This window comes from Anomaloglossus baeobatrachus, chromosome 12, assembly GCF_048569485.1.
Source record: "Anomaloglossus baeobatrachus isolate aAnoBae1 chromosome 12, aAnoBae1.hap1, whole genome shotgun sequence".
Lineage (NCBI taxonomy): Eukaryota > Metazoa > Chordata > Amphibia > Anura > Aromobatidae > Anomaloglossus > Anomaloglossus baeobatrachus.
Window position 1 is genome coordinate 21328085 of NC_134364.1, and position 13550 is coordinate 21341634.

At 40.4% G+C, this 13550-nt stretch overlaps 1 protein-coding gene across 4 annotated transcripts in view; it reads left to right on the top strand.

Moving 5' to 3' along the window:
• The window catches only part of EVL (Enah/Vasp-like), a 178561-nt gene extending 165257 nt beyond the window's left edge, over positions 1 to 13304 (top strand). For all 4 annotated transcript variants that reach the window (XM_075330001.1, XM_075329999.1, XM_075330002.1 and 1 more), the window contains 8 exons: positions 873 to 1117; positions 1294 to 1415; positions 4363 to 4423; positions 4596 to 4656; positions 5322 to 5388; positions 9354 to 9420; positions 10068 to 10125; positions 12628 to 13304. In XM_075330001.1, coding sequence (XP_075186116.1) covers positions 873 to 1117; positions 1294 to 1415; positions 4363 to 4423; positions 4596 to 4656; positions 5322 to 5388; positions 9354 to 9420; positions 10068 to 10125; positions 12628 to 12665 — 719 coding nt within the window. In that variant the 3' untranslated portion in view covers positions 12666 to 13304. The remainder of the gene's footprint in view (positions 1 to 872; positions 1118 to 1293; positions 1416 to 4362; positions 4424 to 4595; positions 4657 to 5321; positions 5389 to 9353; positions 9421 to 10067; positions 10126 to 12627) is intronic.
• Positions 13305 to 13550: the final 246 nt, after the last annotated feature.

The window sequence follows — 13550 nt, forward strand, 5'->3', positions numbered from 1 at the left end:
AACAGATGGGTTTTCAGGTTCCGTTTGAAGCTTGCAAGGATAGGGGATAGTCTGACGTGTTGAGGCAGCGAGTTCCAGAAGACTGGGGATGCTCGGGAGAAGTCTTTGAGTCGGTTGCGTGAGTAAGGAATAGACAAACAGGGAATAGAATAATATCAAATTCGATTACATCACCTGGAAGATAGTGACCTGCCGTGACCCTCACACTCCGACACGTGTTTCGCAATGGCTTTTTCGTGAATGTCCCAGTTGCAATTTTGTGATTTACTATAGGGACTCAGTTGATCTCCTGCTTGTGTCTCTCTATTTATTCGGTACCTTTATGCTAAAATTTCAGTTGTTTTATGAATACTAATAAATATTGTTTTTTATTGCAATTTGTGTCACTCCTCTGATTTAGTCATCCATAGATGTCCAAAAGTTGTGTTTAATTATTAATATTCCTATTTAGTATAGTTAGTATGTGAAAGCGCCAATCTAGTGTTTCCATTAGATCACTGCTCATCTTGAAGCCATGTTCAGGTCTGCCCCCTTGTCCCCGGTGAGGGGGTTATATTTCTACTTCATAGATGTAAGACGTTTACCTACAGATCGTATATTATTTATTGTAGCAAAGAGAAGTTTCTTACTATTTTTAACCCCATTATAAAATATTTATGCCCCAGCTTTAACATTGCCTATACTATAAGCTAACCTAGCATCTCTATGTCTCTTAATTACTTTTTTTTCTCAAGCATTCACTTTTTTTTTTCTTTATATTTTACATTGTAGAACAAAAAGTCCTGTTTCTACAAGGAAGCTGTCAGTAAGCAGTTAATGACTGATCCGTCACTAGCCCCTTACCTAATGAAGACATTATTTTATTTTTGAAGGTCCCATGCTCCCTCCTGGCCATCCTTCTTCTACAACTATGGTAGCTTCAGTTGGGGCAGGACCTGCTCAATCCAGTGGACCTCCACCACCGCCACCACCCGTTCTTCTACCGCCATCAGGATCTACCCCGCCACCTGCCCCTCCACTACCAGCTGGGGGAAGCCAAGGGGTGGTATATGAAGACAGCCCAGCGTCCGGGCTGGCTGCAGCTCTGGCCGGTGCCAAACTAAGGAAAGTACAACGGGTGAGACACTTATATGTTCATTCACTATAACCTCATCATATTGAGACATCGCGCTATACCTCCGAGGCCAAGAAATGGACGTTTCATACAATTCAAAACGCTGAATCTAAAAAAGTCACTGTCATTTTTTTCTTCATCTATTTTTTTTTTTTTTTAAATATATTTTCTTCTTGAAGCCAGAAGATGGTTCAGGAAGTTCTAGTCCCTGCGGAGCTTCCAAGACTGATGCCAATCGAACAAGCAGCGGAAGTGGAGGAGGGGGATTAATGGAGGAAATGAATAAACTGCTGGCAAAAAGGTTCAGTTCTCTAAGAAAGTCTTAAAGAATTAAGTTCATATTGTCATTTCAGGAGTTTATAACATATCCTTCTCATCAGTATTTGAGATCAGAATATCAGTTTATTGCTGTTACTTTTACCAACATTGTATCCCAGTATAGATGTAAGCAGTATTATAGTAGTTATATTCCTGTACATAGGGGGCAGTATTATAGTAGTTATATTCTTGTACATAGGAGCAGTATTATAGTAGTTATATTCTTGTACATAGGGGCAGTATTATACTAGTTATATTCTTGGATATAGGGGCAGTATTATACTAGTTATATTCTTGGATATAGGGGCAGTATTATAGTAGTTATATTCTTGGATATAGGGGGCAGTATTATAGTAGTTATATTCTTGTACATAGGGGCAGTATTATACTAGTTATATTCTTGTACATAGGAGCAGTATTATAGTAGTTATATTCTTGTACATAGGAGCAGTATTATAGTAGTTATATTCTTGTACATAGGAGCAGTATTATACTAGTTATATTCTTGGATATAGGGGCAGTATTATACTAGTTATATTCTTGGATATAGGGGCAGTATTATAGTAGTTATATTCTTGGATATAGGGGGCAGTATTATAGTAGTTATATTCTTGTACATAGGGGCACTGTTATACTAGTTATATTCTTGTACATAGGGGCAGTATTATAGTAGTTATATTCTTGTACATAGGGGCAGTATTATACTAGTTATATTCTTGGATATAGGGGCAGTATTATACTAGTTATATTCTTGGATATAGGGGCAGTATTATAGTAGTTATATTCTTGGATATAGGGGGCAGTATTATAGTAGTTATATTCTTGTACATAGGGGCAGTATTATACTAGTTATATTCTTGTACATAGGAGCAGTATTATAGTAGTTATATTCTTGTACATAGGAGCAGTATTATAGTAGTTATATTCTTGTACATAGGAGCAGTATTATACTAGTTATATTCTTGGATATAGGGGCAGTATTATACTAGTTATATTCTTGGATATAGGGGCAGTATTATAGTAGTTATATTCTTGGATATAGGGGGCAGTATTATAGTAGTTATATTCTTGTACATAGGGGCACTGTTATACTAGTTATATTCTTGTACATAGGGGCAGTATTATAGTAGTTATATTCTTGTACATAGGGGCAGTATTATACTAGTTATATTCTTGGATATAGGGGCAGTATTATACTAGTTATATTCTTGGATATAGGGGCAGTATTATAGTAGTTATATTCTTGGATATAGGGGGCAGTATTATAGTAGTTATATTCTTGTACATAGGGGCAGTATTATACTAGTTATATTCTTGTACATAGGAGCAGTATTATAGTAGTTATATTCTTGTACATAGGAGCAGTATTATAGTAGTTATATTCTTGTACATAGGAGCAGTATTATACTAGTTATATTCTTGGATATAGGGGCAGTATTATACTAGTTATATTCTTGGATATAGGGGCAGTATTATAGTAGTTATATTCTTGGATATAGGGGGCAGTATTATAGTAGTTATATTCTTGTACATAGGGGCACTGTTATACTAGTTATATTCTTGTACATAGGGGCAGTATTATACTAGTTATATTCTTGGATATAGGGGCAGTATTATACTAGTTATATTCTTGGATATAGGGGCAGTATTATACTAGTTATATTCTTGGATATAGGGGGCAGTATTATAGTAGTTATATTCTTGGATATAGGGGGCAGTATTATAGTAGTTATATTCTTGTACATAGGGGCACTGTTATACTAGTTATATTCTTGTACATAGGGGCAGTATTATAGTAGTTATATTCTTGTACATAGGGGCAGTATTATAGTAGTTATATTCTTGTACATAGGGGCAGTATTATACTAGTTATATTCTTGGATATAGGGGCAGTATTATACTAGTTATATTCTTGGATATAGGGGCAGTATTATAGTAGTTATATTCTTGGATATAGGGGGCAGTATTATAGTAGTTATATTCTTGTACATAGGGGCAGTATTATACTAGTTATATTCTTGTACATAGGGGGCAGTATTATAGTAGTTATATTCTTGTACATAGGAGCAGTATTATAGTAGTTATATTCTTGTACATAGGAGCAGTATTATACTAGTTATATTCTTGGATATAGGGGCAGTATTATACTAGTTATATTCTTGGATATAGGGGCAGTATTATAGTAGTTATATTCTTGGATATAGGGGGCAGTATTATAGTAGTTATATTCTTGTACATAGGGGCACTGTTATACTAGTTATATTCTTGTACATAGGGGCAGTATTATAGTAGTTATATTCTTGTACATAGGGGCAGTATTATAGTAGTTATATTCTTGTACATAGGGGCAGTGTTATAGTAGTTATATTCTTGTACATAGGGGCAGTGTTATAGTAGTTATATTCTTGTATATAGGGGCAGTATTATAGTAGTTATATTCTTGTACATAGGGGCAGTATTATAGTAGTTATATTCTTGTACATAGGGGCAGTATTATAGTAGTTATATTCTTGTACATAGGGGCAGTATTATAGTAGTTATATTCTTGTACATAGGGGTAGTATTATAGTAGTTATATTCTTCTACATAGGGGCACTGTTATACTAGTTATATTCTTGTACATAGGGGCAGTATTATAGTAGTTATATTCTTCTACATAGGGGCACTGTTATACTAGTTATATTCTTGTACATAGGGGCAGTATTATAGTAGTTATATTCTTGTACATAGGGGCAGTATTATAGTAGTTATATTCTTGTACATAGGGGCAGTGTTATAGTAGTTATATTCTTGTATATAGGGGGCAGTATTATAGTAGTTATATTCTTGTGCATAGGAGCAGTATTTTACTAGTTATTATTGTACATAGGGGCAGTATTATAGTAGGTATAGTCTATAAACAACAATATTGATATTTTTATGTGTTGCAGAAGAAAAGCAGCGTCACAGACAGAAAAACCTGGGGACAAAAAAGAAGATGAATGCCAAAACGTGAGTGTTTTTAAGGCCTTCGTTCTTCCCAATTATCCAGATCTCCTATATATAATGTCAGTCTATAGCATTATCCCAGTTTCATCTCACATTATGTTGTGATTGTAAGGTTTGATTATATTCTATTAACTATATTATTTTTTTTCTTTTTACTATGAACCTGTATATTTAGGAAGATGCCAGTCTCTCATCTTCCCCCAACACGCGGGGTCCCACACCTCAGAACTCTGCAGGTATTTTACCTATAGTGAGTGAGTGAGTGAGTGAGTGAGTGAGTGAGTGAGTGAGTGAGTGAGTGAGTGAGTGAGTGAGTGTGTGTGTGTGTGTGTGTGTGTGTACACACACGAGATCCTTCCATTCTTTCTAACACCAGCTCAGTATGGTGCTGACCATGGAAATATTTGTGTGTCACAACCAATTTAGGCCTAATTTTATATTTTTGGTGGTTGTTAGAGCCATCATTACACACATAGTGGCGTATGCCCCATTAACAGCTAGTGACTTTAATTCTACGTTTAATTTCTCCATAGTGTCTGTGATGTCTATGGTCAGTGGTGGGAGCGCTGATTTTCTGATGTTCAGATCCAAATCCCCTGCATAGGCTTGAACTTAAAAGAGTTTTCCCATGAACATAGTTAATTTGAATCAATAGATGTTGGAATAATAAGTGCCTCAATTGGATGTTTTTTTTGTTTAAAAATGTTCCTGTGCTGAGATAATCTTATAAATGTGCCCCTGCTATGTGCAGTATAATGGCCGTGTCTGACCGTACAGGGACATGGTCTGATCATAGCACAGCTCCTAAATTTGTTCATGGTAAAACCCTTTAAAGCCTCCACTAAATGGACAGAGAATTACCACGGCCCGGTTCTTATCTAATCATGGTATCTTATTACAGACTTGGGTAAAAAACCATGGGAAAGAAGTAATTCAGTGGAAAAACCTGTGCCCTCATTACTGTCCAGGTGAGTGTCCGCTCCAGCTGGAGTCTCCATACATGATCTGTATCTTGTAGTGCGCCCTATTCACGCACTCTCATTCCATCACTATTGAAGCCCATCGGTGGTGAAGAGCCCGGAAGCTAAGAGCCTCATACAATATCAGTCACGCTCTAGGTAGCAATGCCAAACACAGCTCTGTCATCATCATCTTATGCTGTGCCAACTCATCCTCGTGTGTCTGTGCCGCTAATGGTCGGTGTTGTAGCACAAACGCATTTTTCTTTTTTATATGTCCTCTTCACAGACTAGTGGGTAATACAGACCTACCTCCAACATCAATTTTTCTATGGAAATAATAAAAGGTCATCTGTACATACATTACTTATCTTCCACGGATTCTGAATTATACTCCAGAGCTGCACTCACTATTCTGCTGGTGCAGTCTCTGTGTGCATACATTACATTACTGATCCTGAGTTACATCCTGTATAATACTCCAGAGCTGCACTCACTATTCTGCTGGTGCAGTCTCTGTGTACATACATTACATTACTGATCCTGAGTTACCTCCTGTATTATACTCCAGAGCTGCACTCACTATTCTGCTGGTGCAGTCTCTGTGTACATACATTACATTACTGATCCTGAGTTACCTCCTGTATTATACTCCAGAGCTGCACTCACTATTCTGCTGGTGCAGTCTCTGTGTATATACATTACTGATCCTGAGTTACCTCCTGTATTATACTCCAGAGCTGCACTCACTATTCTGCTGGTGCAGTCACTGTGTACATACATTACATTACTGATCCTGAGTTACCTCCTGTATTATACTCCAGAGCTGCACTCACTATTCTGCTGGTGCAGTCTCTGTGTATATACATTACTGATCCTGAGTTACCTCCTGTATTATACTCCAGAGCTGCACTCACTATTCTGCTGGTGCAGTCACTGTGTACATACATTACATTACTGATCCTGAGTTACATCCTGTATAATACTCCAGAGCTGCACTCACTATTCTGCTGGTGCAGTCACTGTGTACATACATTACGGATCCCGAGTTCCATCCTGTATTATACTCCAGAGCTGCACTCACTGTTCTGCTGGTGCAATCTCTGTGTACATACATTACATTACGGATCCCTAGTTACATCGTGTATTATACTCCAGAGCTGCACTCACTATTCTGCTGGTGCAGTCACTGTGTACATACATTACTGATCCTGAGTTACATCCTGTATTATACTCCAGAGCTGCACTCACTATTCTACTGGTGCAGTCACTGTGTACATACATTAACAGTACTGGTCCATCATACCCATCAGGCAATCACCATCCCCCGCACCCATGTTTGTCCCCCACCTGTAACCCATTCACCGCTGACACTCTTCAGATGGAGAGATCTCAGTACACGGCACCATGTTGTTCTCCTGAGCTGCTTAATCCCTCTAAATTTTCATAATTCCCTTGTGGTCGTCTGTAACACGGGCGTCTGAACACGCAATGTGCCCATTTATGGACGAGGATCCTTTGTCACGCCACTTCCACCATATATTTTGCCGTTATTTCAACAGAAATGACCCAGCAGAGCAGTTTCACGCTTCTGTGAGTGACTGTGTACATCTCACTATTAAAATATAATATACATAATATACACCTTGTTGTACTCACACACAACACACCGCCCTCCACAGAGAAACTGACAGGAGGGAGACAACGGGCTCAGGCATTTCTTACACTGCTGAGGTAAAAAGAAAGCAGAGCTCTCATTGGGTGAAATAGAAACTGAGCTCTGTGATTGGTTACTCTGGTAAAATGGAAGCTAAGCTCTGAGTGGTTGTTATGGACAACAGTTACTGTCAGACAGGTCTGAGGCCCACTAACACCCAGCGTGTACATAGGGTACAGGGGCTGTATACAGCGACCAACCTGTGCATAGTGTAACATCACATCAAATATATGTATGGATGTGACTTTAACCCCTTCCTGCAAGACAATGTGCAATTACATCAGGCAGCGGGCTTATAGCGCAGGCTCTGCATCAGAGCCTGCACCACACATTACAGGCGCCTGCTGTATTACACAGCCAGCATCTGGTGTTAACTTAGGAGTCTATCAAGCTCTTATAAACCTACTAAACTTAAAACTGGAGCAATAAAAAATGTGTCTGGACATTGAGCCATTAGCTGCAGCAATTTTAAGATATAATACAACACAACCATATAGTAGTATATAGAAAATACCATTAGACAGTGTTCATCTGTACTGACCAGCAGGCACTACCATGCTCGGGTTCTCAGTACTCTTAACTAGTGATGAGCGAGCACTACCATGCTCGGGTGCTCTGTACTGGTAACTAGTGATGAGCGGGCACTACCATGTTCGGGTGCTCGGTACTCGGAACTAGTGATGAGCGGGCACTACCATGCTCGGGTGCTCAGTATTCATAACTAGTGATGAGCGGGCACCACTATGCTCGGGTTCTCAGTACTCGTAACTAGTGATGAGCGGGCACTACCATGCTCGGGTTCTCGATACTCGTAACTAGTGATGAGCGGGCACTACCATGCTCAGGTGCTCAGTACTCGTAATTAGTGATGAGCGGGCACTACCATGCTCAGGTGCTCAGTACTCGTAACTAGTGATGAGCGGGCACCACCATGCTCGGGTACTCGCAACTAGTGATGAGCGGGCACTACCATGCTCGGGTACTCGCAACTAGTGATGAGCGGGCACTACCATGCTCGGGTACTCGCAACTAGTGATGAGCGGGCACTACCATGCTCTTGTGCTCAGTACTTGCAACTTGTGATGAGCGGGCACCACCGTGCTCAGTACTCGTAACTAGTGATGAGCGGCACTACCATGCTCATGTGCTCAGTACTCAATCAGCAGTCAAACGCTTGAAGGGGCACGACTTGAGTACCCAAGTATAATGAAAGTCAATGGGGGACTCAAGCATCTTTCCAGAAGATTTCTCATAAAAATGATTTAGTCTCCTAATGACTTCCATTATACTCTGGTTCTCGAATTGCATCTATCTGAGCATCCAACTGCTGGTTACGAGTACTGAGCATGGTAGTGCTCGCTCATCACTAGTTACTAGTACAGAGCACCTGAGCATGGTAGTGCTCGCTCATCACTAGTTACTAGTACCAAGCACCCAAGCATGGTAGTGCCCGCTCATCACTAGTTACGAGTACTGAGCACCTGAGCATAGTAGTGCCCGCTCATCACTAGTTACTAGTACCAAGCACCCAAGCATGGTAGTGCTCGCTCATCACTAGTACTAAGCACCTGAGCATGGTAGTTCCCACTCATCACTAGTTACGAATACTGAGTACCCAAGCATGGTTGTTCCTGCTCATCACTAGTTACCAGTACCGAGCACCCAGGCATAGTAGTGCTCACTGATCACTATTCTTATTATACTGTCTTATGGTATACAATTACTACCACCATACAGTACTGTAATATGGAACCTTAAAAAAAAAAAAAAAAAATGTAGGCAACCCAAAAATTGCCACAGTGCCCACATAATACTGCCTTACAACCCAGCCATAGGCTGCCCAAAAATTACAGTATATTACGTTAGTGGCTCACAGAGCTCACTCCACCAGTGGATGACCCAAAATAGTCCCATACTGTGTTCAGACCACCCAGGGCTCAAGTACTTTCCAATTTAACTATAGAGCCGCCGTGAAATAGAAAAACAAGTCTGCTCTCTTCCAAGAACAGCACCACACCAGACCATAGGTTGTGTCTAGTATTGCAGCTGAGCACCATTCACTGCTGCAATATCAGACACAACCCATATATAGGGGTGGTGCCGTTTTGGGAAGACTGCTCCCCTGCTTTTTCTGATCCTGTGCCTTAGTACTGAATAAATTGTCTGGACCACTGGTATTGAAGAGTTGAAAATAACCCTGATGAGAGTTGTAGTCTAGCCCATCATGACCATTTTTAACCCTTACATTTCTGAGCAGGATGAAGCCTGTAAACAGCAGCAATGACGTATCGACGGACGCCTTAGATTTCGACCGAATGAAGCAAGTGAGTACAAGCGGTGGCCGTCCTCATATCACCTTATGTCTTCTTTTTCTCTCTATAGGCAAGATCTCGGCTTGCTTTTAGTAAATGGAAACCCTTTTGTTTACCTCCAGAGGCTGAAACCTAGTACTTATCAGAGCTGCAGGGCTGTTACAGTGGAATCTACAGAACCCCAAAAAAAGCATCAATAATTTACTGTAACGCATTAGTCCGACGTCCGGGTTGATCAGCTCTCTGTTGTAGTTTGCTTTCAGAGGATTGTCTAGACTGGATACAATTGTAGCAAATCTGCTGCTGCGAGAAGTATTCTGAGCCTATTGAAACCCTGAAAAGTCAGATCGAAGAACTGAAAACCTAGATATTTAAAAGCTCCTCGCAGCTCATCTGCTTTAGGTCCCAGATCTCCGGTTTTGCATATCAGTTGATAGACATTTCCCCACGATCACATGCTGAACTACATCTCCCACAATGCCACACAGCAGCACAAGCCATGTAGGGGGCGACCGTGAGCTACTGGATTCTAGATCCCAAGAGCTCATGTCTCATAAGATTTGTATATAGGTTTATAGGAAAACGTTTCTAGATTTTCTTCTATAGGATCTATGTTAAAAGTAATTCTTAACATTTGATTTTTTTTTTTTTTTTAATAGGAAATACTAGAGGAAGTTGTTAGAGAGTTACATAAAGTCAAAGAAGAGATTATCGATGGTAAGTGCATTCTTGCTAGTCTATTTCTTGCTTGGATCACAGTATTGTTAGAAATGTAATATTCATGTTGACCACTAGATGGCACCAGCAGCCAAACCAAGACCACTTCACTTACAGCCTGCAGTAAAGACTACAATTTACTACAGCAACTAAATTGTTCTAGAGGGAATTTTACTAAATATTTTCCTACCACAGTTCCGAAAATTTCCTCCAAGAAAATGACAGACCCCATTGTATCAGATGCTGATAATCCATAATTTTTAGGATCTGACAATCTGTAATTTTTAATCTTACACTACAAAGAACTTGGGGTTCTTTGAAGATTTTGAATCTCAACGTAAAAGCGCCTTTAAGTCCCCAACTATGGAGGGTCTTCATACTATTCCTCCTCCAAACAATTGTAGATGCCGAATCAGTATCTCCCCCCACAACCAATTGTCCGGAGCCATTGGCCAAACCCATTGATGTTGGCTGACATTACTTTAATGGTGATGGTGGGGGGGGGGCTTTAGTTTACTCAAATGGGAAAAAGGACGTTTTGGGACCCTGGGCTCTAGGGGCAGGTACAACCTCCGCACCTATTAGGATATGTGCTCAAGATCAGTGTTAGCTGCGTTTGGACACAGCATGCTTCAGCTGTGTTCAGATGTACAGGACAAGCACAGTGGATGTGATTTCTAGAAATCCTATGCCCACAGTGCGTGTACGGCCCGCAGCAAAAACTGACCTGCGGTGTGGCTTGTCAATTCTTTGCTGTGGAGTCGCAAGCGTCTACTGTAGGGAGAACACAAGTGCGAGAACACAGCGCTCCTGAACCCAGATTGTGGGCACAGGCTGCAACGGTCTCCTGCGGAGAAGACTCGTGACCTCACAGGTCAGGACCTGCCGCGTCCCCCTCCTCATAAATGTTGGATCATATATAGGATTGTGCACTTATAAGTTAAACATGGCTGGCCTAGATTTTCACGGTCACTTATGCTAATTAAAAGCCATTGTAGGCCACACCCACTTGTTAAAAAGTTGCCAACACCATTGGAAAACTAGAAAACTTCACAAAAAATGGGTTAAGGCTTTGTTCACACACTGCGTTTTTGACCTGCGTTTTTGGTGCAGAAATTTCTTGAGAAATTCTTGTAACCTTTCTGCAGACATTCCCCAGCAAAACCTATGGCAAAAAAAATTGGCTGTGCGCACACTGCGTTTTTTTGTTAAGAAAATTCTTTCAGTAGATTTTCTTGAGAAAAAAGAATGAGCATGTCACTTATTTTCTGCAGGTACCTGCGATTATTTCACTCCATTGACTGTAATGTAATCATGAAATAGCGCAGGAATAACGCAGGTAGCAAGTTAGGTGCATTATTCCCACGTTATTTCGAGTTTTCGGGACATAGTGTATATCCCTGCCCTGCGTTTTGCAGGGAAGTGATGTCACTAGGACAGGAAGAGAAAGTTCCTCCATTTTCAGTGTTGGCAGAAAGTAGTGATCTCACACTCACACACAGACACATACATATATAATGCACACACACACACACACACACACAGAAATCAAACGTACATATAAAAAAAAAAAAAACAAAAAAAACGTGGGTCCACTGTATTTTTTACCGTCCAGCTGGGTAAGCACACAGCAGCGGCTGCCCGGTATTCTCAGGCTGGGGAGGGCGAGGGCCATGGTTAATGCACCCCCCACCCACAGCCAAGAATATCAGCCCGCAGCTGCCCCGGGACGGTCGCATCCATTATGCGGCAGTCCCGGAGTGTTCCGGCTCTACCTGTTGCCGTGATGCGGTGGCAATCACGGTAATATGGAGTTAACGGCAACTAATAGCTGCCACTAAGTCCAAGATTAGTAATGGCAGCATCTATGACATGCCATTACTAATCTGTAAGTGAAAGTAAAGAAAAACACACACCGAAAAATCCTTTATTTTGAATAAAAGACAAAAAGCCCCCTCTGTCACCACTTTATTAACCCCTCCCGAACACAGCTCCGACGTAATCCACAGCGATGTCCCGCGGCTCTTCCAGCCCTGCTGCAGCCTCGTTCAGTGAGCCGCTGAATGCGGCTCCCCCACATTACCGGCCGCGAGAAGTGTGTGTGTGTAGAAACACAAACATCATAAATAAAGCTGGAATATCTATCCCTCTATTCCCTTAAATATCTCTCTTCTCTCCCTCTATCTTTTTATTTTTTTTTTCATTTTCAATGTGCTTTATTGCTATAAAGGCATTAAAAAACACAGGAACTAACCTAAAAAAAAAAAAAACAAAAACGCACCTGCGTTATCGGTGCGTTTTTTAACACAGGTGCGCTAATCCTTCACTCAAGAAATTTAAGAAAAATCATTTTTCTAGTGTGAACATAGCTTTAGGCCATTAATAAATCCCTCTCAGTGTTACAGAACCTGTGCCTAGAATGATCTTGTATTGCTGGAGCCAAGATAAGCAGGGTGCACACTGATCTCACTAATCAGGCTGTTTGTGCTCTTTTCTTTCCAGCTATCAGGCAGGAACTGAGCAGAATTAGTACAACATAATGGAAGGAGCGGTCCGGTTCGGGAATGTACGGCGGAGTCCAAGCAGGGCTGATGATTGGCGTGTTCAGATGGTCACTGAATTAAGGGGACTGCACCTGCACTCTGTTCCTATCCCCGTAGCAGACACACTTTGAAGCTTGCAGCCTTGGATTTTGCTTTAAAGTCTTACCATGAAAGAAAAAAAAAAAAAAAAATTTATTCAAAACATTTGACATTTGGGGATTTTATTTTTTAGACTTCATCTGACTTTGCACACAGAGATTCGTCAGCCTTTTTTTTTTTTTTTCTTTTTTGTATGATATATTTGCTTATTTAAATGTATTATTTTTCATTTAGTAGTAGTTATGGATCAAAACAAAAAAATGAGAAATGTGAGCTATTTGCTTTATTAGGATGACCTCAAGAGTAATTTATCCGGTAGTCTGCAGTGTTAGGACCCTTTCTTGCCAACCGAATCTTATTGCAAATATCACAAAAGAACCAGACACAAAAAAATAAAAAAAAAAAAATAAAAAAAATCGTATGTGACAAAAAAATAAAAAAAAAAAACCTTCCACCTCATCACAATATTACGATGGTACATCAGTGCACCAGTAGCTGTATTCATATTGGTAATAAATTGTTTATTGTCCAGACTGATGAATTTTGCTTTTTTTTGGGGGGGTGGGGGGTGGAGGGGCAGCTTTGGTTTAGAGATGAGACTGGCTAAAGGAATCAAGCCCAATCCATTAAAAACGGACCTTTGATCCACATGGGGACTGGTCAACTAATCATCCCCTGCCCGCCCGCAAAGCATTAGACCAAATTAATTGAAATACGTTAAAAGCGAAATAACGTCAAAGTCCAAATCAATATTCACCAAAAACAAATGCATTTTTGTAAAAA